Below are 26,060 nucleotides of genomic sequence, written 5' to 3' on the forward strand. Positions count from 1 at the left end.
AATGCCTGTGATTAACTGAAAACACAAATGTGCCACGTGAACGCCAGTTCTTACTTTCAAGTGACATTGTAAACAAGAAGCAGGCAGCATTATTTCCTGTAAATGTAAACAAAATTGTTTGTTTTAGCAATTGGCTGAACAAGAAGTAGGACTAAGTGGACTGGTAGGCTCTAAAATTTTACATTGTTTTATTTTTGAGTGCAGTTTTTGTTTTTTTTAAACATAGTTATACATTTGTGAGTTCAACTTTCATGATAAAGAGATTGCACTATAGCACTTGTATGAGGTGAATTGTAATACTACTTTGTTTCTTTTTTACAGTGTTTGTAAATATTTGTAATACAAAATATAAAGTGAGTACTATACACTTTGTATTGTGTCATAATTGAAATCAATATTTTGAAAATGTAGAAAACATCCACAAATATTTAAATAAATGGTATTCTATTATTGTTTAATCGCACAATTAATTTTTTTAATTGCTTGACAGCCATACTTCCTATACAACGAATGGAGGGAAATATGCTCCTGAGAATGGGATTCACAAAAACCCGCACGCCAGGCACTTAGCCTAAGGCAGCCAATGTTAGATGCCACACCTTATCCCTTTCAGAGATAGGTACCTCAGGTCAGGCTGCAGGGAGACATCTCCCTCTGCTTGGGATTCTCAGCCGCAAACCCTCTCTTAGTATTAGGCTTCTATGCTGTTTTTGCAAGAAAGCACAGTGCGGGGGAGGCACCGCCTTCAACTTTTAGCCTAGTGGTTAGAGATAAATAATGAAACTGACAAAAGCAGGGGGACTGGATCCTGGGTGTCCTACCTCCCACGTGAGTGCTCTAACCACTGATCTAGAGCGTTACTCATGCTTGCATGCTCTCTTCCTCTCTGGCCCAATGACTTTATTTATCCCAAGTGGAACAACTTCAACACGACAAACTGAGAAAGCCCCAAATCAGAATATCCCATAGCCCAACAGCGAGGGCACTCGTCTGAGAGGTGATAGATACCTGTTCAAATCCCTTCTCTCAGACAGATGGGGGACTTGAATCAGGGGTCTGCCACATGCCAGGTGAGTACCCTAATCACTGGGCTAAAAGTTATGAGGGGGGTACTCTTTCTCCTCTCCCTACCTCCAGCTATTCTGTGTAAGCTTCCCTATATGGGCCCAATCCAAACTCAGAACTCATCTATTGACTCGTGCCCCATAAGCAAGTTAGGTGGAAGAACACCTACCTTTCCCCGCTTTGTGAATTACTCTGGGGCTTAGGCATCCAGCTGTCTGCTGTACAGCTGCAGAGCACACATGCAGAGGCAAAACCACAGACACCTAGAGAACTTTTATTGCAAAAATATAGGCACCTACATGGTTCAGCTGCAACTGAGCAGGCCTTTGGGGAATCCCAGTAGGGCCTGATTCTGGGATTTAGGTGCCAAAATTATTTTGTGAATCTAGCTCAAAGTTGACAAAACTCCTCTCCATTCGGAACAGTTCATTTTATAAGTGCATATACAGAGAACTAATAATCTGAACAACGCTAGCTCAGAACAAACATCTCGTAAGTGTTTACTATTCTACTTTTTAAAAATTATGTACAAGACTGATTTCTCACACAGTCTCTGAAAAGCTTTTTCTGCACTGTACGCCAGCCCTAATCTACCACTGCTGTTAAATTATTTTTAAGTAACTACTCTAAATCTAACTCACATCTTCATCTTTCACTGTTCTAGAATTATCACTACAAGTAACAAAAAAGTTTTATAGCCTGGAGTCATGCCACTAATTGCTACTGATGCAATATTGTATGAAGATCCTTAATGCAAAGCTAAACTGAGAAGCCCCTTCTGCTGCTGAATGGTTCAAATGCACTCCAGATTGATGTACTGTCATCAGGACTAATTCCCAAACAGTGGCAGTATTAAAAAGTAAACCTATGCCTCTAGACAGGGAAAACTACTCTGCTTGTTAAACCACTGTAACTCAAACAGTGACAAATTAAAGAGTATTGTGAAATTGTGGAAATAATTCTGCACTTAATGTGGCAAAAATCTTTCTATTCTAAAACTTATTTTTCACTGCTTTTTAGTTTCATGAAGATTATTTGGACCAGCATTTCTTCAGGTCAGAGAAGGAGTTTTAGAAAAAGTTTCATGAAAAATCTGGCAGTTTATCTGAGTTACTGACCTGTGAAAAAGCTAAATTTTGTAAAATCTCTCACTTTGTTTCACATTACTTATTACTTTAGTTTGCACTTGTTACATGCCCTTTTTTCCAGCAAGGATTATCTTAAAACATGTCATGAAGATAATTATTAGAGTAGAAATGGGAAGGTTAATGTTCAAGTTAAAATTAAAGGGCGCAATTTCTACTTGATGAACATTTGTCATACACAGTTTTATCTCAGAATGTTTCAGATTACCTGTTTAACATTTAGAAGGTAACGATTTTGAAAACAATCTCAAATGATCAAACTATCCAAGTAAATTTATATTTAGTCTACAGAATAATATCCATTAATAAGCTATTCTGGCCTGCATACATATGCTTAGTCATAATTTAATGCAGTCTGGTGCCAGCCACTTAAGGAGATTTTTCATATCCATATTAATATTTCAAAGGACACTTAAAACAGAGGTCCTGACCACTTGTGGTCACTGAAGATCCCAATGCATTTTCTTTATAACTGTGGAGGTACTAAACCAATGTTCTGCCAAATTCTGATAATTGTATTCTTTTTTCCAATTAGTTTTCTATAGCTTCAGTTTGGGTACAGTATACTTTTTCAATTCATCTCCTAAAATATTGTGTAGTGTTGCAATTCATCCCAGTGCTAGCTGCATTATATGCATGATGGTGGATGACTGAACTCTAATGCTCTCAATATGAAATCAGTTTAATCCCAGAGGATCGCAACATGCTTTACAGACTTAAGATGCTACATTACTTCAAATTAACAACCGAAAGGTGCTGACAAAACAAAACAATGCTGGCAAATTTTGTATTTGTCCAGACTTGAATTTAGGATTCTGTGTTTCTCTTACAATAACTAATGACATCACTAACTTCTGCATTATTTGGAGTGCCATATACAAGTAATGATTCTCAGACTCCTTTTAGAACACCTATATCCTTTGGGTTGCCTGGCTTAAACTGGCACTGTGACTCACACTCCACTGCCATATGCGGATTTGGACAATGACTTGCAATAATCTTTCAAACAGCAAATTTTAAGAGGGTTTCAAAACATTTCAGACTATTGAAACTCTGTTTATCTCACATTATTTCTGAAAATGTTTTTTTTTTTTCTTTTCTACACAATCATGTATTAGGAAACTCAAGTTTCACAGTGTTTTACAGCAAAATATTTAGGCTAACAATTCTATCCTATGCCAACTTAAAATACACAAACAATATAAAATTGAAAGGCAAGTCTTGATCCAGTGACTCCTGGAGGGAGAAGAGTCCAGATGGTAAGAAGGTGACTCCTGGAGGGAGAAGAGTCCAGATGGTAAGAAGGGCAAACTTAGCCCATTATAATCGATAACATGACTGTTCCATATAAGGACTACCTACTGGGTTTCTTTTGAGGAGCTAACAGGATGATTTCAGCATCTAATCCATGGAAATGCACAGATAAAATACTAATTAGCAAGGAGGGTTTACTAGCTGAAGTTAAAAAAATCTTCCTTCAAAACAGGTGAAATTGCCAGATTAAGTAAAGGAGGATTATTGGATTACCTCCAAATAGAAACTTTTTTTCCCCCCCAGATTAGAGGAAATTCATCTACTATATCTATTGTTCACATTCTTAAACATCTTTAGCTTTCTGTCCATCCCTGATTAATACTATATACATTCTCCCCCCATGAACTAACCTTGACTTTTGATGCCATGGTTCTCAACAACATTCCATTTATTTGCCAGATGTTCATCATTAAGTAACAGATTATAATGCATCAAAAACAAAACCAGTCATTTAAACTACAATTATTTGGAGCACCTAGGAAAAAATATTTTTCACTATGTACTTGATCACTGTCAGCATGACCTGAATTTTATCTAAACTGGAAAGAAAATCAAAAGCCTTTGAGACAGTGTTCAGTGTCTCAACGGATTCAATACCCAGTCCTGTTGGACCTGACACAGGAACACTGAAGTTAGATCAAGACAGGGAAGAAGTTCTGTGAGTTTGATCTAAGTGGCATTTTCAATTCATAAAAAGCATCTCTTCAGCTCTACATTAAATAGCCCAAACTCAAAGAAAACAATAGGAAAAAAGAGTGTGTCAAAGATATATGTAGGAAAACAGAACTCAAGCCCTCAGGGGCTTGGAATTTGTTTTTAAATAAAAAATATCCACAGCTGTGATTTATAAGACATGATGAAATACCACTAAAGTTCAAACAAACACTAGACAACAGCTTCTATGGAATGAGAGTATTGTTCTTAAGCCATGTCTACAATACAAATTTACATCAACTCAAGTTACATCAGAATACAGCTTTCGCAGTTAGTACACTGCTTGTGTGTGTGCAAACCTGACTCATGTCAGTGGTGTGCATACTCACTAAGCGTTCTTGTATCAATGCAGAGTGTGGTGCACCATGGATAGGTAGCCCACTGTGCAACTCGCCACGATCCAGCACACTGACTTTTGGGAAGTTTTGACAAAAAATGATGGGGCCAAAACAAGTTATGCAGGCATGACTAGAAGCACGGGGCCAGCTTCCCAGTTTATAACTTCATCCCATAATTGTATCTGTATGCTATTATTTTTGTACCTTTTTTCAAAAATCCCACAAATCCACACAGCTCTGCACTATCATAAGCATTGCAAGGACCAGGTGCACAATCCTTTAGTATTTGCAGAGCTGCAAGAACCACCGACTGAATGGAGACCAGATTGCTCTGTGAGAACCAACTCAAAGGTTTTTGGTGGCATTCACAGAACAGCTGCAGGTAGAGCACTTCTTTTGGGTCCAAGAAACAAGCAGGGACTGGTGGGATCGCATCATAATGCAGGTTTGGGACGATGATCACTGACTGCAGAATTTTTTAATACACAAGATCATACCCCTGGACCTGTGCTCTGAGCTTGCTCCAGCCCTCCAGCTCAGGGGCACCAAAGAGTCAGAAAATCCATTGCAGTGGCCGCTGCCATGCAGGGCCATTAATAGCCTCCTGCTATGCAGGACTGACTCTCAGCAACATGCGGAACATAGTGGAATGCTTTGGAGCTATGGGGTTCCCAAACTGTGGTGGAGCGACAGACAGCATGCATATCCCTATTTTGGCACCAGACCACCTTGCCACTGAGTATATCAACAGAAAGGGCTGCTTTTCTATGGTTATGCAAGCATTGGTGGATCACCAGGAAAGCTTCACTGAAATCAGTGTGGGCTGGTCTGGGAAGGACTGTTCAGAAAGCTACAAGCAAGGACTATGTTTCTCGACCAGCAGATTACCACTGGCAATGTTGAAATGCCAATAGTGATCATGGGGGACTCAGCCTACCCCTGCTCACGAAGCACACACCGACCACCTCAACAGCACCAAGGAAAAGTTCAACTACTAGCTCAGCTGGTGCAGAATGACAGTCGAATGTGCTTTTGGTCACTTTAAAGGTCGCTGGCACTGTCTACTCACAAGAATGGACTTCAGCGAGAAAGATATTCCAATGGTAATGGCTGCCTGCTGTGTCCTGCATAATACCTGTGAAGCAAAGGGGGAAAGTTTCTGCTGGGGTGGAGGACAGAGGTGGAGTGGCTATCTGCTAAATTTGAACAGCCAGGCACAAGGGTTATTAGAAGAGTTTAACACAGAACTACATGGCTCAGGGAGGCTTTGAAAGACCATTTTAACAGTGATCCAGAGTAATTACATGTAGGACTATAACGTTGTCAATGCACCTATTAATTTTTTGTGACTGATTTTATGAGTTGTGGGATATGATGCAGTAACAAGTAATTTGTTGCTTTGAGAACTGCTAAGCATTCAGCAGCATATGTTGTGAACTAATAAAGATTAATTATATTCCAAATAATAGAATTTTATTTTGCAACAACAATCAGTGCAAAAAGTGCAAATTTAAAACAAATACATTAAAAACTTAATAAAACTTAATAAATTAACAGAACAGAACTTATGAAGGGGAAAGAACATTCATGTCCATTTCAACGACACATATACCAACCGTGGCTTTTACAGATCAACATATGTGAAGCTGTGATTGTCTTTAATGTTTCACTGGATGGAGTGGAAGGGTACTGCAGCAACACCTGATGTCATGGGGATTGTTGAGGGTGATATAGGGATGTCCTAATATTGAGTTCTCCATGGATTGCAGAGGGATTGTTGAACCTGCAGGTCCACCAGAATCTGCAGCATCTGTGTTTGGTGCCTGAGAAGCCCCATTATGTCCTTGTGCATCTCAATCTCCTTTTCCTGCTGGGACTCCTGGGCCTCTCCCCTCTTTCCTTCTCCAGGCTGTTTACAATGTTCATCCTCCAGGCCCTGTGCTCGTGGTTTGATGAAGCACTGGCTTGCAGGATCGCACTGAACAGGTCCCAAGTCCTCTTCTTCCGCCTTATTGGCTCAGGTGTTCAACAAGCATGGAACGGGAGACCGTGAAGGCTGCAGTGGCAGCAACTGCAGATAAAACACAGAGGTACCATTGTCAGTGTATTCACTATGGAAAGTGAAACTTAAGATGCTGAACTCATTCCTCTTGCTCCCTAAAGTTTTAGGCACTACATTCTCACTTCTCCTTGGGACTGCTTGTGCATGGCGCCAGTCACAGCACAAGCCATGGTGAGTATGGCCCATAGGGTATTGCAGAAAAGAGGAGGGAATTGCTCGATTACATGACTCTAATAAGCACACAGCAATGACACTGAATACTGGCACCGTTTTCCACAGGCAGTGATAATTTTAGATAGTAACTTACTTCTGAGGGTAACAAAGGCAGACAGAGCACAGTTGCTGCTGGTGTCCCAAAGCTGCCGAGGCTAGCCTGCTGAACTGCTAAACTGCTAGACTGTTTACTGCAATGGTGCCTGCTGAAGTTATCGCTGAGTGGTGCGGGAAAGTGTCCTACCCTGGAGGAAGAAATAAGGCAGCCCTCGATAGAAACCTTTGGGAGAAGACTGCAGAGTGTCTCCATGAAAGTTTCATCAAGATCTCTCAGGAGGGTTCAAGGGACATTCTTGTATAAACAAACAAACTGCTCCACATGTCCCCCCCGTCCGTCCCCCCCCACTCCAACCCACATTCTAGAGGGGAATGAAAAGCAGATAGCAACTCTGCCTCTTCTAGCACAAGTAATGAAAAGCCAAAAGATATGTCTTATTACTTTGGGGGTGCCATCCCTGTAACTGAAAATATATCTACAAACCTATTCGAGGTTCCTTCCCCTGCACTGGACTCGCCCATGCTTGACTGGCGGGACTGGATGGAGTGTGGTGGAGTCAAGAACAGGTTCTGGCTCCCTGTGCAGCTGGATCCCCGAGTCACCTGTCACCCATATTCCTCTTCCTCATCCACCACTTCCTCATCCTTGCTGTTCACGGCACGCTCCTGTGTCTTGGGCTACTCAGAAGTATCCATGGTGCCTTAGGGAGTTGGTGTCTCTGCTGAGTAGGGCATGCAGCTCTTTGTAAAAGCGACAAGTCTGTGGCTTGGCACTGAATCGATTGCTAGCCTCAGTGGCTTTGTAGTATGCCTGCCGCAGCTCCTTGGCTTTCACACGGCACTGTTGCTGGTTCCTTTCCTCCTGCATACCCTGAGCCATCTGCTCATAGATATTGACATTTCTACGCAGATTCAGAACTATGTCTGCACAACTTCTTCTCCCCACAGGCACAAGTGATCCAATATCTCCTGTCTACTCCAAGTTGAAGTGCATATGAAGCATGTAGCCGGTACAATCAGCTGGGCATTGCACTCAACAACAGAGAGCTGCTAGATGTGCTTGCCAAGCCAAGCAATCAAGAAAAGGAATTTCAAAAATTCACAGAGCTTTAAAAGGGAGGAGGGGCTTCTGGTCCATGTGATCCCCTGGGCGATGGAGTTCACAATGGTGACCACAGCAGTATGCGTGAGGGGCATTGGGGGACAGCTGCTGGAGAAAAGTTAGGGTCAACGTAAGTAACGCAGTGACTGCAGACACATTGCATCAACCTAAGTACACTGACTGTGGTTCTGCGCCATTCAGGGAGGTGATATTACTATGTTGGAATACCAGGGAACTTACAGCAGTAGGAGATTAATTTAAGTGCAGACACGTGCACAACTAGGTCGCTGTAAGCCGCTCTCTGTTGACATAACTTTGTAGTGTTGACCATGCCTTAGTCTGCAATCTGACTAGGAATGACCTTATCTTGGTTTACAGCCATTATCCTGTTAGCAAGGAGCTAACAAAAGACATTAGATCCACTGAGAGTAGTTTTGTTATAGTCTCAATTTCTCCAGACTTCCAGTCAAAAAGGGTGATGAGCATAAATTACCTCATATCTTTTGTGAAAGGTTTAATTTTCCATAAGAATAAAAGGTTGATGTTTCTTATTTTATCTATTAACTTCCTTTACCATTTATTAACTATACTTACCCTTAGATAGCTGGAGTTTAAAGATATTACTGTCAAGATAATATTGATTTTTAAAAATTAATATGTTTTAAACTATACTTTGAACATTATTAAATATGGAAGCATTTACCCTCCATTACAAGTGTATTAGGTTACTTGCAAAATATCAAATATTGAATTTCAGTTTACATGGCACAGAATCATGTTTTGGGAAAATGCTCCTGCATATAAAAAGTAGTAGATGGACAAGACAAACGTAAGAAATAAAGTACAGGGCAACTGTTGGGTATGCTAAGTTTGACATTTAGAGTCTTTTCAAAAATACAACTATCCTTCAAGTTCTATTGCTGCTATGACAGAAACAAATGATAAAAGCCAGGAAATGCAAAGATAGATTCCATTAATAAATTCTGTGTTGCATGAACTCAGATGATCTTTTCAATAAAGTTTCCAATTTCACTTAGATAGTGCAAGGATATACACTCTCTAGGCACAAAAAATATTTAAAACAAATGCCTTAAAAAGGGACATCATCAACTTACAAGCCATACTTTTTTCTGATAGGCTTTTTTTACTGGCTGTTATTGATGGCACCTGGAGGTCATTATAATTGAAAGATAAGAAAAAAATGGTTTGTTTACATTTTTCATTTGACAGCACTTTGTGTTTATAGTCTTTTTCACTAACTTGACTATACAGGGGAATCCACTCCCCATAAACTTTGTATATTTCAAAAAAGCCTAAGACAGCTCCATTGCAATTCACTCTGGAACATCTTGAAGCATTCTGGTATGCCAATAAAAATAGTTATCATCAAGGCTTGATATCAAGGTGCAGCATGCACAGTCAAGTAAACATGGACTTGGCCAAATGGTTTAACAGACACTGTTGTCTAAAAAGGATGCATTCTGTCTCACCTCTATTTGGCATTATCTGTGACTTCATTATGAAGAAAAGTGACAACACAACTATCACAAGGCTAACAGTACACTAGAACACTTTGCTGATGACACAGCTCTTCTAAGTGACAGCTCAATCAACAGGGAAACAAAGACCAAAAGACTGTCTAGCATGCAAAAAGGTTTGGGTTTATCAATTATGAAAATCAAATATATTAAGTACCCAAAACTCATCTCAAGCATTATGCTAAGGTAAAGGAATATAAGAGGTGGGTCAATTCACGTATCTTGGCAGTAGTAACATGCAAGCCAACAGAGACAGCCAGAAGATCATGTCACAAACTGGCAAGGGGGTAGAGAGGCATTCACTGCTTAAACAAGCATATCTCCCGTTGACGGCTACCAGCAGTGTAGACCAGGCCTTAGGCTGCTTCATCCATACGTGTCAGATTTAAATAAAATACAAATCTAATAAAATATGAAAAACATGCCAAGGGATACCAGAAATTCTTACCATTCCCTAACTATAAACACTAAAATCTCATTTATAAAGAGGATATATATATTAAAAAAAAAGCTCACTTCTTTTAAATATAAACTGCTTACTAAGTTGTGATCGAATACTTCAGCACCAAAAATTCTGCACACAGTATATCCTATACTTACATGTTCCTGAAACAGTGTACTTATTCAACATCCATGTCTTTGTATCAATGAGAAAAAGAAACAAAGTGAAACTAGAAGTGAACACTGTAATCAGAGTGGATAAAAATTGACTTTTTTATTTAAATCTTTTTTTAATACACAGTACATTTTCTTTTTAAAAATTAAAATATTTAAAATTAAATTTGAAATGACAACAAACTATATTAAGGCCTAAAGTTAATAAAAGTCTATCAAAATCATTTAAATTAAATATATAAAATAATTTTCAAGCAGTACAAGTTTGCTGCTCAAGTTTTAAAGAAAGTCAAACCATGGTGAAAAATACTGGCTGAACACCTGCAACCACAGTTTGTTGATGTGCTAAACCAGCTTCTGATAGCAGTAGCCTCTTCTGCAAGTGCAGAGAAAATACTTTCTTCATTTCAGTGTAATTACCTAGTTCCATTCAACTAGTTCATTCCAAGTTGAAAACTGACTGGGAGCTGAAAAAACAGGAAAGCTTGTTTTCCTCTACTAATATCTGAATAAAAATGAGGTGTGACAGGATGAGATCTATTATTCTAAAATTGTGAAGGAGATGGTGATCAAAAACAATCAGTTCAATTTATTAACTACAGATAATACTATTTTGTTTAATAAATCAGTTTATTTTAAATGTAAAACATGTTTTTTTAACTTTTTTTTCTTATACATCTAGCACATTTAAGGTAGCTTTATTTAAATATTAATAAAAATAAAATATTTTTGATCATTTAATTGAATTCCAAATTTGCACCCAAATGCAACTTGATATAAATGGCAAACAAAAAAAATCTAGTGACTAAGAAAAGCATAATTCAATTTTCTATCATAATAAAAATGTAAAAATTAAGAATCCAAATAAATGTATTTTGCACTATGGTAACATCACTTGAATGAATACTGTTATAATTAACACCAAATCAGGGTGGCTGGATTTAAATCATGATTTAAATTAGCAAGCAGGAAATCTTGATGTAAGTAAGTGATTTTAATCTTGTTTTGCCTTTGTGCTTTTTAGTTATTTTCCTAAATAAAGGTTTATTCTAATTGATTGGCAACCATTGGTTGCAAATCAATGTTTTAACTATAGACCTTATGTTAAATTTGATATTATTTTCTGCTAATCAGGAGGAGATGCTATACCCGTCCACATATATTTAAGCAATTATATAGCTCAATAAGAAACCTATTCCATTTATCAACAGGACAAAGTGGAAGGAAAAAGTGGCTGTGACCACCTTGATATCTGCTTATAAGCCAATGTTGAAAAACTATGCATTTGCCAGTTGTATTTTTGGTGCCAAATATTAAGATTTCTCTTCTTGTTGACTACCATACAGAACATAATGAAAGCAATTCAACATATCTACATGATCTTGGCAAGTGCAATGTATATGAGCAGTACTCTTCTCTTAACCTTTCTTCAATAAGTGTTATCCATACTGACTGATGTTATAGACAAGTCAATCCCACTAAATTCTTTTTTTTTTTCTGTATGTAAAATCTTTAATAAAGATATCCTCTTCCACCAAAGTGTTCATAAGGCACAGGAACTAATCAAAATCGTGTCTAATTAAAAAAAAAACCTCTTCCTCTTCAACTGTTCATCTTTAAGACTACTGTGGTATCTAACTTTAATTAGTTTTACATCAGCCTCAAGCCTTGTCTACTCTAGGAAAATTACCTATTGCTGAAAATGGATGCAGCTGAACTGGTGCTGAACACAGTTTAATTGCAAATGCAGACTTGGGTTTAACCGTGGTTTCTGAAACACTACTGAACATGTTTTGCTGCTGACATTTGCCAATGGGTAATTTTTCAGTATAGGCAAGGTTCTAATGAGTCTTCCATTATGCACAAAACTTGGAAGAAAAAAAAAAAAGTCAAAAATAGTTTTTGCTTAGAAAAAAACATTCATGCTTTCCAAATACATAAAGCAGAAGCAAAACACACCACAAACTCAGTGGTCCCCCCCACCCTTCTTTACAGGTGACTGTACCCATTTACCAGTCTCAGACCTCAACTGTATCAGCTAGCACCCATTACTTCGCATTAATACACTAACCCACAATGGAGATCATGAGGCTGAATGTAAAGCAACTTAGATTGGTACCATCTTAGGAGATTTGTCCAACGCAACAAGCTACACAGTCATGATGATATTACATCTGCAAACAAGTCTCCAAAATGCGTTTTAGGACCTGTGTACAACACTAAAGCACCAATTTTATCAGAGGCAAGATAAATACTAGTATTACAAGAAAGGAAATCTAGAATAGAATTCAGAAGATACTGAAGTACAACTGGACACATCCCATTGTTTGAGAACCTGTTCTGTTTTGGATTGGCAATGATCTCCAAGGTCTTTTTTCACAATGTTCTTCCTTTTTCAGTTACAGTAATTCCACCATCCTTCCCACACTTTTGTTGTCTTCCTTGTCCCTCTCTCCTTTACTTCTCACATTCAGGCTGTTGTCCACCTTGACGCTGCTACCTGAGTAGCTCTAAAATCCAACTCTCTTTTCATTCCTGCTTCCAAAACTCTTGGTAATTTTGTGTCTACATTATTGCAACCTCCTTGACAATCTCCTGCCTAGATTATAAACTCCTACTCTCTGGCTGACCTGACTTTCACTTTACACTCTTCCATCCTATACAAAATGCAGACACCAAATTTATCCTTTTCTCTTTCCCACCACATCACCTTCCTCCTCCACCATCAAACTCCTCATCCTCACCTTAAAGGCTGCATATAGCTCTGCCCCTGCCTCACATAATTTAGTCTCCATCACTCTTCTGATGGTAGCTTGCATTTCACTAAGTTCACTTTCCTTAAAGGTGATCTGTAAAGGAGAAAGACACTAGGTTTGTGCCTTGTTTTCTTCTTTATGATGAAAGCCTGACAGGTTCTCCACACATAAATGGTGTGTAGGAAGTAATTAGGACATGTTATTTACCTCTTTACACAATACAAAAACCAGGGGTCATCTAATGAAATTAAAAGGCAGTAGGTTTAAAACAAATAAAAGAAAGTACTTCTTCATACAACAGAGTCAACTTGCGGAACTCATTGCCAGAGGATGTTGTGAAGGCCAAAAGTACAACTGGGTTGAAAAAGAATTAGATATGTTCATGGAGGATACGTCCATCAATGGCTATTGGCCAGGATGGTCAGGGACACAGCCGCATGCTCTGGGTGTCCCTAAACCTCTGACTGCTAGAAGCTAGGACTGGACAACAGGGGGTGGATCACTCAAAAAAGTAGCCATTTCTGTTCACTCCCTCTGAAGCATTTGGCAACCCCCCACTGTCAGAAGACAGGATACTGGATTAGATGGATCACTGATTTGACCCAGTATGGCCATTCTTATATATTAGTTATCATCATAACGCAACAACAAATGCACAATCCCAGTTGTTTTTCTTTTGCAGGTCATTTACTCCTCTTTTGCAGCCTTCACCTACCCGCACTACAAACGTTCTTTCATGAGGCCTCCTATGCCTAAAGTGTCCTCTATAACCCTCACAATTACATCCTCCTTTGCTTTTATATCCTTTCCCAAGTCTTTCTAGACATATGTCCCACCATCATCTTAGTACCTAAACAACTCGTAGGTACTGATACTTTCCTACCTTAGAGATGTAGTAGGGATAAATTATCACCACAATTTTACAGATAAGGTACTGAGGCAACAGACTGGTCTACACTAGAGAGTTTTGTCGACAGAACAGTGGAGGTGTACAAACTAAAATGCTCCCCCCATCGATGTAACTCCTCTGCTTTGCCGACATAATAAAACCATCACAATGAGAGGTGTAGGGCTTATGTCAGCTTAGTTAGGGCAATGCAGTATCAGTGTAGCCACTGTATCCCTTACATTGCTGTGGGTCTGTCACTCTTGTCAATCAATATCATAGGAGTGAAATTGACCAGAAAGCCCCCTTGAGAGCTGAGCTGCTGGTCTCAGCTCCCTGTGGGAGTGGGGCAAAAAGCCAGGGTGTTTCTCCACCAGCTCTCTACAGGGAGCCAGGACAGCCTTGTCAGTTTCCAGTGAGGAACAAGCCCTGAGTGGCTTCCCCCAGCCCCCAGGTGGCTTCTCCAGCAGCTAGAGTGGGTGCAGCCTTGTCAATTTCATGGCTGAGCTGTGAAATTGATATGATTCCAGGCTCCCAGTGGGGAGCAGGCAAGAAGGTGGGGCAGCTGGACCCCACTCCCTGGGGCTGAGAAGCCCTGGGCGGATTCTCCCTAGGAACAGGAAGGGTAGAAGCCCAGTGCTGGCTCCCAGTGGAGAATGGGAGTGAGGGGACGAGGACAGCCCACTGGGAGCCTGTGGCTCCTCATACTGCCCCTTAGGTTGGTGGAAGTGCTCCTGATAAGGATGAACTCCACCGACTCAAGGAGGGTAGTGTAGATTGTAAATTGACCTATGTTAAGCTGACTTATTTTTCTAGTGTAAACAAGGCTTTAGTGATTTATTCAAAGTGAGACAGGACGTCTGTTGCAGAGCCAGGAAATTAAGTTAGACCTTGAATCCCAGTACAGAGCTTTAACCAACGGCAAATCTTCCTCCACTTCTTTCCACAGTCTGTCCCACAATAACTCGGTCTCTCATGCCATAAGAATAAACACTCTACAGAAACAAGTAATCCCATAAAGTTTACTTTCCATAACCCTCCTGATCCCTTTATCTGATATCATTTCTCTGAGACCCATAAATCACCCCGATTTAGTCTCCCTGAAGCATCTGGTGCACTGTGGTGCTACACACACAGGTGAACCAATCAGGCAACCGGCGGTGACATGCAAGAGCTCCCCCCACACACGTTCCCCCGTAGCTGGGTGGCTAACCCCACCGCACGGACACACCCCTCTCCCTCCACGTCCGTGTAGGTATCTATCTATCTATCTATCGCCCCCGCTCCGTACCTGTCCATGGTCTGCTGCAGCGCCAAGCCCGTCTGGTCCGACATATTCTCCGGGTGCGGGGACCCCGGAGGCCCCGCTGCAGTGGCGCTATCAGGAGGAACCGGCCTAATACAGGGCCCGAAGCCTGACACTGGCGCAGAGTTTTCGGGGGGCCCCCTCCCCTGCACCGCTCCGGCAGGCCCTCCCTCAGCGGGCGGGGTGGGGGTGCAGGACAGGCCGCTAAGGCGAGCCAGCCCCTAGGTGACTGCTATCGAGTGGGGGCCGCAGGCTCCATAAGGTGCGCGGGCTGAGTAAGCAACAGCGAGGGGGGCGGCGGGCGCCTCGTCTGTGAGGTAAGAGCCACGCCGCCCCCGCCCCCTTACGTCAGAGCGCGGGGCGGGGAGGCCGCCCGGGGTACCATGGGAGATGTAGTCCCCGCGCCTGCCGTTGCTGAGGGGATTTAAAGGCTCCTGGGGCGCGCGTCGCGGCTGCTGCTACCGCTCCCCGGCGGTGTCGAGTGCGGGGCAGGTGGGCGCTGCCTTCAGAGGGGGACGCGGCGGGATGGCCGCACTTGCTGCGGGAAAGGTCAGCACCTTGTCCCCTCTTCTTCTCCGCCGGGCTGCTCTCTTGCTAGCGCCTCCCTCCCGCTTTTCCCTGAGGGCCTGTGGGCGGGGAAGGGGAGAAGAGCCCTGTCACCGTCTCGTCTCGTCTCGTCTCTCCTCTCCTCTCCTAGCAAAGGGGCTGTTCTCTCCCAGTCCCCTCGTCGGGCCCGTCTGCTACTTTCCGAGGCAGAGACGGGGGAGGAGGAGATTACAGCCGCCTTCCAGTACTTCATTGTAAGCCTACAGCCCCAGCACCGTCCCTTCTCCTTTCCCCAGGACACTGGGGACACAGGCGCGTCCTTTCCGCCCCCTGTGTGACATTAAAGGTGCTGCTACTGCGCTTCGCTCTCCAAAGCGGCCTTTGCCCCACGCGAGACCCCCCTTTCTTCTCTGACCGGGGTCTCTGGTAAACGAGAAAGGGATTAGTGCTGAGTGCCTGACTTAATTTAACAGGCTGCTGAGGCGGATGGTGATTGGCGTGATTCGAGTGAAATTACTAAACAGTCAAATTGACGTCTGTGGGTTTATTGCCAATAACAAATACACATATACCCCTTTGTTAATGTCCTTTCACGCTTCATTAAAGACTTGCACTTAAAAGACCTCCTTAAGGACGTATCCCTAAGTACATAACTGAAGTGGGGATTATGTAGCAAAACTCTCCTCCCCAGCTGTGCTATGAGGCACGAGGGAGACGTCCAGAAGGAATCTGGGAATAGCGTGAATTTTCTTCTATTAGCTTGTCGATGTACTTCCTCATGGAGGAAAAAAAATAACTCCTTTCTAAAAAGTCATCCTGTTATAATGTAGTGTACCTATTTTCCTAGATGAGATCAAACTGTGATGTCATCTCTACATCTACAAAATCACTCCATTATTTCTTCTTTACTGTCCTTCACTCTCAATTCTCACTTCTGCACTGATATATGAAGATCATACATTGTGTTAGTTTAGCCTAGGGTGACCAGACATCCTGATATTAGGGGCTTGATATAAGCAACCTATTATCCCCCAAAAAATAAAATGTCTCCAATTTTCATACTTGCTATCTGGTCACCCTATTTTGGCCAAGGAAGGGTTGATGCCATGCTTTCCATGATGTTTATCAGAGGTAGTTAGTAAAGAGCAGTTTGAGGTATTCTTATCCTAAGATTATCTCAGGGGTTCTCAAACTAGGGACCCCCTCAGGGAGTTGCAAGGTTATTATGTAGGGGTTGTGAGGTGTTAGCCCCCACACATGCCAGTAAGGGTGCCATGGCATGGGGGGACATCACTTTTTGTGCTGGGAGGCTTGTCCCAGCCTGAAATATTTTCAAAGGGGATACCAGCAAAAAAAGTTTGAGAACTCCTGGACTACCTACAGAGAGCATCCCTGCAACCTAAGTCTTGTTAATAAAGGAATGACCAACATATTTGGTTTACATGACTGTGATGTTATTATGGGGCATTGATATATAATAATAGGGTTTAGTGTCCTAATAATATTTTACCAAATACTTCTCAAACTGTAAACATACAATTACACCACAATGCAGCCAATTCTGGGAGATGGAAGCAAAATGGCAACTACTTGGTAGGAATTGGACACACTGCCCCACTGGGGTTGGAGGAGGAGGCGGCACAGTGAATTTTATTTAATCTTTTATTATGCTTATCACAAACTCTAAAACATCACGGTTTTAGTAAGCCAAAAGTTTAACAAATATATAAATGTATCTTAAAGATAAAGCTCCTGAGCAACATCCCTGCCATAGCATAAGTGCCTTCATATTGTAGGTTTCTTTGTGTAACATAATTCTGCTTCCTACAAATTTAGCTAAGGATGCGAGGGTATAGGCCAAAGGCCAACACACTATCCTTTATACTATCATAAATATTAATTGTTCATTTTAACCTCTAGTTCTGTGGTAATAACATTTTTTAAAAATAATTTAAATGAATGATAAAGTACTAGCTGTAGTGCATGTAGATATTATTTAAGGTGATAATGCAAACATTTAAAGTACTTGCATAACTTTACTTATGTGAGTAGTTCCTTTAACTTCAGTGCACATGTTTCACTAATAGTTATACATGTATTTAAATGTTTACAGGCTCAGGTGCCAAGTTTTCCTGCACAGCTCTGTTAATGTATGTCATTTCAGTAATATTTTATTGACATGACAAGAATTACCACATCAGTTCTGATCAGCTACTGCCTTGTTTATCCAGTCCACAAACTAGCCTAGACATTTTAGGATAAGTCTGAAAACAATTTTGCAAGGCCCTCTCATAAAAGTAACTTCTAGCTTCTGTCCACATTGATCAGCTCACAATGCACAAGACTGACCTTTCTTAATGATTTTTTGATGTCTCCCAAACTAAACACATTCATTTTATATAAAAAGGGGATCTTTGGGTTACCAGCAGTTGTCTGTACTGTGGTCTTTTATATCTCTCACCAAACAGTTTAAAACATTTCTCTAAGCCTGAGGCCCCCATTTATCTGAAAGTTTTGTGGGCACCCTGCTGAATTTTAGGTTACATCTTTTCTTCCAATAAATTGACTATGGAAGCTAAAGTAGCTATCAATATTAATATGTGTTCAGCACAGTTGTCTTCTCGCTTTCTCCCAGGCTTAGATGTATCAGATATCTGTTACAGAAGTATGTAAAGCAAGAGGATAAATAAACTAAATTTCACTTACCAAAAAGTTCTCTCTGTTATGATTTTGTACTAGCACCCATCACTGTAAAGGCTGAATGGCATAGCAAAGGTTCTAGTGCATTTGTGGAGTCTTTGACTCTTCTCCTTCCTAGTTATAGGAAATTCTGATGGGAGAATGCTGTTTTCTTTTCTTTTTTGTCTGGTGGCCACTGCTGTAAATGTCATTCTGGCTTCGGCAGAAAAGCTTTATCAAAGAGCAAGATATTCATAGATTATAAAGCCTGAAGGAACCATTGTTTTAGGAATGTGATTTTTTTTAAGTAGTACAAGCTCTAATGTGTGCATAGTTACACAGATGTAAAGGTAGCTTATTCTCCTTCCTATATGGGAATAGTTACCCTGGTATAAAGCATTTTTATATCAATATAACTTCATCCATACTAGGGGGATTATACCACTTTAACTGTCATGTTCTAGTTAAAGCAGTACAATTTTCTAGTGTACACAAGGTCATAGTCTTCCCTTTCCTTTTTTACCTCTTTGAAAAATAGCAGTGCGTTCCCTCACAGGCTTTCTATATTTTATGCCAGGATTGGCCAAACTCACTGACCTCCCCGAGATCCCCCTCCCCATTGGGCAGAATCCTCTAGCTCCACCACCCTGTCACGGGGCAGAAGCTCAGAGCTCCTCACCCCAGTCTGTTAGGCAGAGAATGGCAGAGAATGGGGGTGGGAGTGGTGGGCAGGCACATAAGGATCTGCAAGCCTCACTTTAACAGTAAAGAGCTGCATGCAGCTCACGAGCCATAGTTTGGCCAACTCTGTTATATGCCATTCAGTATACATACCAGCTCTCTCTCTCTGACTATGTAACTTTAATTTGTGATGTATATATTGGAAGTTTGCAAGCATATCTTGTGTGTCAGACTTAAGGTTATTGGAATTAACTTGCACATGTCCATATTGCAATGAATGTTATGTGTGAACTGTAAGAATAGAATATTTATATAAATTGCCTTTACTAATCTCTTTTAAGTATTTATTTAATGGTAAAGTTGTAGTTATGTGTTTTTCATAAGAGTTCTATTATATCAGCAATCTGAACTTAAAGTTAACACATTTTTATGGGAGAGTTTCCTTGCTGCCTTTTTTTAAAGTAGAAAGCATTAGCCATCTTAAGTTCTTAAATTGCTTGGCATAGGAAATTACCTGAGTGCACAGTTTTCTGCTGTACCAGGCTCCTTAGGGGTTCAGGTAAAAACACCACTGAATATATTTTTTACAGCTCTTTCCATGGCATCTGGCATGAATTTTTCCAATCTTCTTCTGCTTCAGTAAAAAGGCAGAGAAGCTAGGTAAACTGTCTTAGATCTCAACCAAGTTTGGGAGGACTTGCTAGGAAAATTATTCATAACATAGCCCCCCATCTTTGAAATGTATTCCCATGTTTGGATTTTTGCATTTGCACAGAACCCATTGACTTCAGTTGAACACTGAATGGAAACAAGTGTCTGCCTTGGCAGATGCATTTGCAGGAATGGAGTCAATCAGTGACGCATTTTATGGGGTAAAATTTTAAGCACTTCATTGGCTCAGTTCAGAGCAGGTTTCCTTGCATATGTTTGAAAATTCAAGGTGCTGAATAGGGTAAAGATTACTTCAAGACTCTGCAGAGCTTCCCAGAGCTCTGAGGGTCCATGGGCTACCTCACATTTGTTTTCTAACATTAACAAAAGCACTTCTGACAAATAATTCTCATAACTTTTTATTGAAAAGAACTATCTATGTTTGATATTGTGTTTAGATCTGTATTTACCTACAGATTCAAATGTAAAAGCAAAGCCATGAATAAGTAAAAAGAAGCCAAAAACATTAAGATTTTTTAAATTTCAGAAAGGAGGAATTTTTAATTCATAAAATAATGAACAAATGTGACACACTGTACCTAATAAAATAATTAAAACTCCACTTGAAAAAGCTCAGTGAAACCTTAATGGTGCACTGTTAACAGCACATCCATAATGAAGTCCCTATAATATCTAAGAATGGTGATAGAGACAAAAGCAAGATGACATAGCATGACTTCACTGGGGGTAAATCATGCTTTTTAAACTGTTTGTTTTATTTGGGAGACTTAAGGAAAAATGACCACTCAAATTTGGTCCAAAATTTATATTTAGTGAAAACAAACTTTTAGCAAAAAACACAGGGGGACCAAAATATCAATTACCTGGGAACAATTGAATCCATGTGGAACAGGGCTAGATTCAAAATAGTGACCTACAGATAAGACTCTAGTTCCTTAGCAATGCCCTGAGATAGCATTCAGTGCCCTAGTAATTCAAATGTTACACCTTCAACAATGAGACTTGCTTTCTTGAAAAATGAGTTTATTAAATTGAGTTCTGACCTCTTCAGAGCTTACAATTTTTTTTCCTAGTCTAGATATACCCTGTGTGGACAAGACTACAGAGGATGACACAATACATACTTTGTCAATGAGTTTCACAACTATTGTGAGACTGTAGAGGAAATGCTGGGCATCAGAATTCCTGCGTTCTCATCATGTTGTCTAGTGGTTGCAGACTCGTTAGTCAAGCATATAAATTTGATGCATTCCTTCTGAAAGGCAGCAAAACGAGACTTGAGTTTGTCATATTAGAGACCTGGGTTCTCTTCGCAGCTCAGCCTTGAAGTGGTTTGTGCAACTTCTCAATTATCTTATTTGAAAAATGAGGGAAATATTGGTTGCCTAGCTTTTATGGTAGAGATATGAGGTCATTGTAGTAATAAGGCTTGTGAACAGCACACACGAGAAAAGGTGAAACCAGAACCCATGATCACCTGATTCCATTCTCTGAGGAAGGATTCTACCTTGCTCTGACACTTGAGATGTGGGCAGATGTGACAAGCCTGCTGAAAGCCTACATTCTGAGATGCACAACACTTGGCAGTTTTGTATATCACTGCATTGCAAAACCCAAACATTAAAAAATCATGAAGCAGAATCCAAAATATAACAACATTTTAAAATTGTGGGTTTTGCTTGTTGTCTAATTTCACCACCACCTCTTTTTTGGGGAAGCCACCCATCCTCAATTTGTTGTGTGATCAACCTGGGTTCCCAGTTAAACCTCAGATACATACAAAAATGCAGTTTCCACGTTCACTGCAAAGTGGGAACTTGCCTTCTCCTTTCCTGGACATGAGGAACTATCATTGAATCCTCCGCTATCTCCCTCTGTAAAAAGACAGGATAGGCAGCTACCCACACTTCATATGTTTCCTCATGCTCCTCTGCCTGTCTCTTTATGTACAGTATTTCCCCCACACACGTACATTTCCCTTCCTCTCCCTTCACCATCTCCTACTCATTGCATTCTCCCTCTCTGCCATGCTATATTCCACTACAAACCTTCTTAGTTTACTTCCTGCTTCCCTCACATTTCTCTGACTACTCATAATTTCCCATCCTGTTTCCTAATACAGTTCTCTTCCCTGCTGCTGCCAGAGCCCCATTCACTGCACCTTCACATTCTGTCCCTGTTCAGTCCTCACTTGGTGAGTGAGGACCCATCTTCTTCTCTGAGGGCAGCCAGGCTTCTGCCCAGTTGGAAATAACAGGAGACTGTATCCATCTTTGCTGGGAGCAGACTTATGGTCCCCTACAGAAGTTAGAGAGACAGAGATGACTGCCATCTTACTGAGGACAGCCAGTTGTCCTACAGCCAGTTGTCCAACAGTAATTGAATTTTGGCTGAGGGCAAAACTTTAAGTTGGAAGGCAAAAATAAAAAATTGAGGCGAATTCTTTTTATTAAAAAAAAAAAAAAAAGTTAACACTGACTGAACCCCAAATTAGTCCCTAGGATTTTTAAGTTGACAATATACACTGACTATAGCAGAAAATGAAATCACTTGGTAACAACCTTATTTAGACTTTAAAAAGGCATTTTGAAGTACCTCTGTCAATTAATAAGGGAATATCCAGGGATCAGTAACTAATAGTGACTAGTATAACTTATAATAAGGATCTGGAAGAGGGGCTGAATAGCAAAGTGACAATTTTCTAGTGGAATCATTTTGCTTAGCCAAAAGTAGGAAAAATCAAGATATTTGAGAGATCTAACAAAGCTAATTAACTGGGAAATGTGAAAGCAGTTAAAATTGAATATGGACAAAGGGGAAGTAATTCTATGATAGCATCAGTAATATTTAAAATAACACATGACAGAGGAGATCATTCAGTCATTCATACACACCTTGTCCCAAATGGCACCAGATTCATTTTAATGTTTTTATTTAGATTTTTTCTGTGCAATGAAACTCAGTGCCCCATAATGTAATATTATATTTTTACTAGCTTTAGTAAGCTAAAAAATGCCTTTATATAAAAATAAGAACAGTATCTATATTTACATAGTTAGAATCAAGTTACAAATATGTGGGAATAAACTGCATGAAATACAAATACAAGGTATAAACTGACTGAGATCAAGGCAGCACTTTTCTCATATAATAAACCATTGCAAAATTAGGTCCAGATGTTGTGGTTACACCTTTTTTTGAAAAATTTGACATGAGCAAATGCCTGACCCCTGATTAATTGAACCACTGGTGGTTTTGATAGGCCTTCCTATTCCCAATTGCTAAAGAGAACTGGTAGGAGACAGCTTTATTTTTTCACCCTAATGATCCTTTAATTAGAAGAGGGAGCTTTGGCAACCATAGATGCTAAACCAGCTCTGTCATCTTTATTATTGTGAGCTTTGCCCACTTTTTCCGATTACTATATTTGGGATGGGGACATAGATAATATTCAGGTTGCCTGGACCCTCCTCCTTCATCTGCTTGGCTGACCTACAGAGTGAAGCTGTCATCATGGAGACCTGAATGTATTTGGGCTTCTGCCCCTTCAAAATGGAACATAAATTCATCCATTGATCAATAGGCCAGAATAGAAATCTCCCTATTAGGCAGTCAGCAATGCACCTGATGTCACTTTCAGGAATTCTGTGGTCACACCTATGTTGACTGGGCTGCTTGACATCAATCTTTGAATGGGGATCTTTATAAAATATCTAATATAGCATTCCATGGCTACTAGAGAAGATTAAATCAATTATTTCAATTCAAGAACATTTCCATGATCTAGAAGCTGCAGTGGCTTCTTTCACCTGAATAGAGTCTAAAATGCAGTGAACTTCTGAGTTCCTAACTGTTATTGTCATGAGAATTTGGTGGGGTGCAGGCAGTGGATGGGGGTGAGGGGAAGGGACTGATTGGGTCCTTAGAGGATATGAGAGGAGTGCAGCTCTCCAGGTGTCTGATGGGGAAACAAGGCTATTGGGGAAGTAAGAGATAGTGTATTGGCATTTGATGGGTGGCGGGGGTATGGAAGGGGGCTGGCATAAGGTAGTGGCATAGAGTCAGTGTAACCAGTTTTATACTAGTCAGAGTCCTGTTCAAAAGAATCCTCAGATGCCCTTTTAAAGCAGCTTCCAGGCCCATTTGTGCAATCTGAGTGGCAGCAGTGAGGCTAGGAACAGATGCTGAGAATCTGTTAATTACAGCTTTGACAAGGTTCCTAGACTGCATAGCCCACCAACTCAAACTGTAAAAAGCAAAGAATAAGCAGTTAAGTAAATTGACACCTCATCTACAATTCCACTCATTTCCCCTTTTCAGCTTCAACTGTCTCTTCTACCCATTGCTAATATATCTCCATCCTCTGGGGAACAACCAGTGTGCAGCCACACACACTAATGAACACACAATGTGGATTTAAATTCTGTAATTTCCTCATGAAAACTAATATTAATTATTAACAATGATCACATATTAATGTAACTATTCCTGGCACTACAGGAAAATATTGTAGACAACATTTCCAATCTGACACATTAACTGAATTATAAGCCAATACAACATACAGAACTACATAAAATCTAAGTTATGAAAGTCACACTGTGTTATATTAATAATTCGAACTCTGGGGAGGAGCTGGAGAGATGTGGGTTGTGTGAATGGTAGAAGGGAGATAGTTGAGATGGAGAAGGAGCTGCTGATTGGTGTGCAGGTGGAGTGTTAAATTACTTAACTGCTTGTTTCCTTACTTTGCTTGTAGCTTGCATTGATAGGATATGCTGTCCAGTAACAAACTCAAAATGTTGATGACTTTCCCATCTGGGAATCTACCTTAGGCATTTATATAGCACCAGTAACCATAATATGTAGATATTGATCTTAATTGATTTTTAAAATCTCACATAAAGCCTGTTAAATTATACCCAGATGAGGTAAGAATATATTTTAACAAGAATATTGTGACTGATTAATATAAAACATTTCCTTCAGCTAAGAAATATTGTAACTAACGTTAAGAAATAGCCTTATCTCTTCATAGTTGAAGTCAGGTTGTCATCAACTTTTTGCACTGGAAGAGCTTAATTAACTAGCTAGTGACTTGCATTCTAATTTATTATTTTGGGAAGCTATCTTTGGTCTGTTTTATCTTGATTTATATATCTGTCAGACTGCTGGAAGCTTAGATTGATCTGGAAACCGAGATTACAATAAATCTAACCACTTTTTCTTCTGAAAGCTAATGATTTTGGGCTGCATTAAATGTAATCCGGGTTACAACCACTTCCCCCTGGAGTATTTTTGAGCTCGCCTCCTTTCAGGACTGTAGTTCTCCTTACATGCCGAAGTCAAGCGCCGCATGTGGAAAAGACTTCAATCCCCATAGTTCCTTGGGTGAGCATGCGCCATGAGCTTCCAGTTGTCAAAGTGCTCTTGCGTGAGCGGTCGCCTATTTGTTATATTGCAAACCCGAAAGAAGAAAATAAACACACTGTCATTTTATTGATCTTTAAATACCGAACAGTCTAAGGTAACCGTTCTTAAGAATTTCTGCGTTGACTGCTTGGGTTACTGCAAGCGAACGGAGCTGGTATTGTTATGGGGAGGATATAGATTTCCTGTACTGGACTGTAAATTTGCACAAATACTTATACCAGCAAATAATCAAGAGGCATCGCATACATTAGACATTGGCTGGCCCGTCTTTCAAAGTAATTTATTATCCAGTGTTTCTCCATTCAGACTGTCTTCATTCATTAAAGGTAGGTCTTGACCTTGGCAAGAGGGTTGAATTTGTGCTGAAAATTTACCTTTAAGGAGTAATGTGAAAACGAATGTGGATTACTATCCTCAGGATAAAGTTAATAAATAACTAAATCAATATATGTCTCTGAAACAACTGCTAGGGTGGCCACTGTACGGTGACTTGGTGAATCAAGAATACCTTTATTGAAGGCAGGATTTTAACCTTTAAATTGTTCCGTTTTTGTATAAACATAACTTTCTAAATGGGTGCATCAAAAAGCAGGGAAGGATTATACATTTTATTTTTTCCCCTCTTTCTCCTATGGAATCGCCAGCAATTTTGTGTAGTCCTAACAGTTATAGTGATTTTGATAGAAATGCAGCTAATGGAAAGCTACACAGAGCCTGGGATATTGTGGCTTGCTGCAGTACGGCTTTAAACTGCCTTGAAAGGTTTCCTGCACCCCCACCACCAGCAGCAGAGTTGCGTGATACAGATGCAATAGTTTACTCCTTTCTTCCGAGTAACTTGCCTTAATGCTGTCTCATTAGATGGACTGTTAGTCATAATTGTTAGACATGTACTTGAATAGAGGAGAAACTAAGAAGCAGAAGACGTAACATAACTG

At 40.3% G+C, this 26,060-nt stretch overlaps 2 protein-coding genes across 3 annotated transcripts in view; one reads left to right on the forward strand and one right to left on the reverse strand.

Moving 5' to 3' along the window:
* The window catches only part of MARCHF5 (membrane associated ring-CH-type finger 5), a 61,088-nt gene extending 45,042 nt beyond the window's left edge, over window positions 1-16,046 (reverse strand). The window contains exon 1 of the mRNA XM_067552882.1: window positions 15,097-16,046. Within this exon, the coding sequence (XP_067408983.1) occupies window positions 15,097-15,140 (44 nt within the window). The 5' untranslated portion in view covers window positions 15,141-16,046. The remainder of the gene's footprint in view (window positions 1-15,096) is intronic.
* Window positions 15,547-26,060, forward strand: part of CPEB3 (cytoplasmic polyadenylation element binding protein 3) — a 166,498-nt gene continuing 155,984 nt past the window's right edge. Inside the window, exon 1 of one of the 2 annotated variants that reach the window (XM_067552878.1) lies at window positions 15,547-15,660. The gene's annotated coding sequence lies outside the window, so the exon portion shown is untranslated. Of the gene's footprint in view, window positions 15,661-24,545; window positions 24,621-26,060 lie in introns of those variants that run through there. The other variant, XM_067552879.1, reaches the window with a different exon arrangement.

The sequence above is a fragment of the Emydura macquarii genome, unplaced genomic scaffold, assembly GCF_026122565.2.
Source record: "Emydura macquarii macquarii isolate MOO-44397 ecotype Brisbane River unplaced genomic scaffold, CSIRO-AGI_Emac_v2 contig_1390, whole genome shotgun sequence".
In the NCBI taxonomy this organism is placed as follows: Eukaryota; Metazoa; Chordata; order Testudines; family Chelidae; genus Emydura; species Emydura macquarii.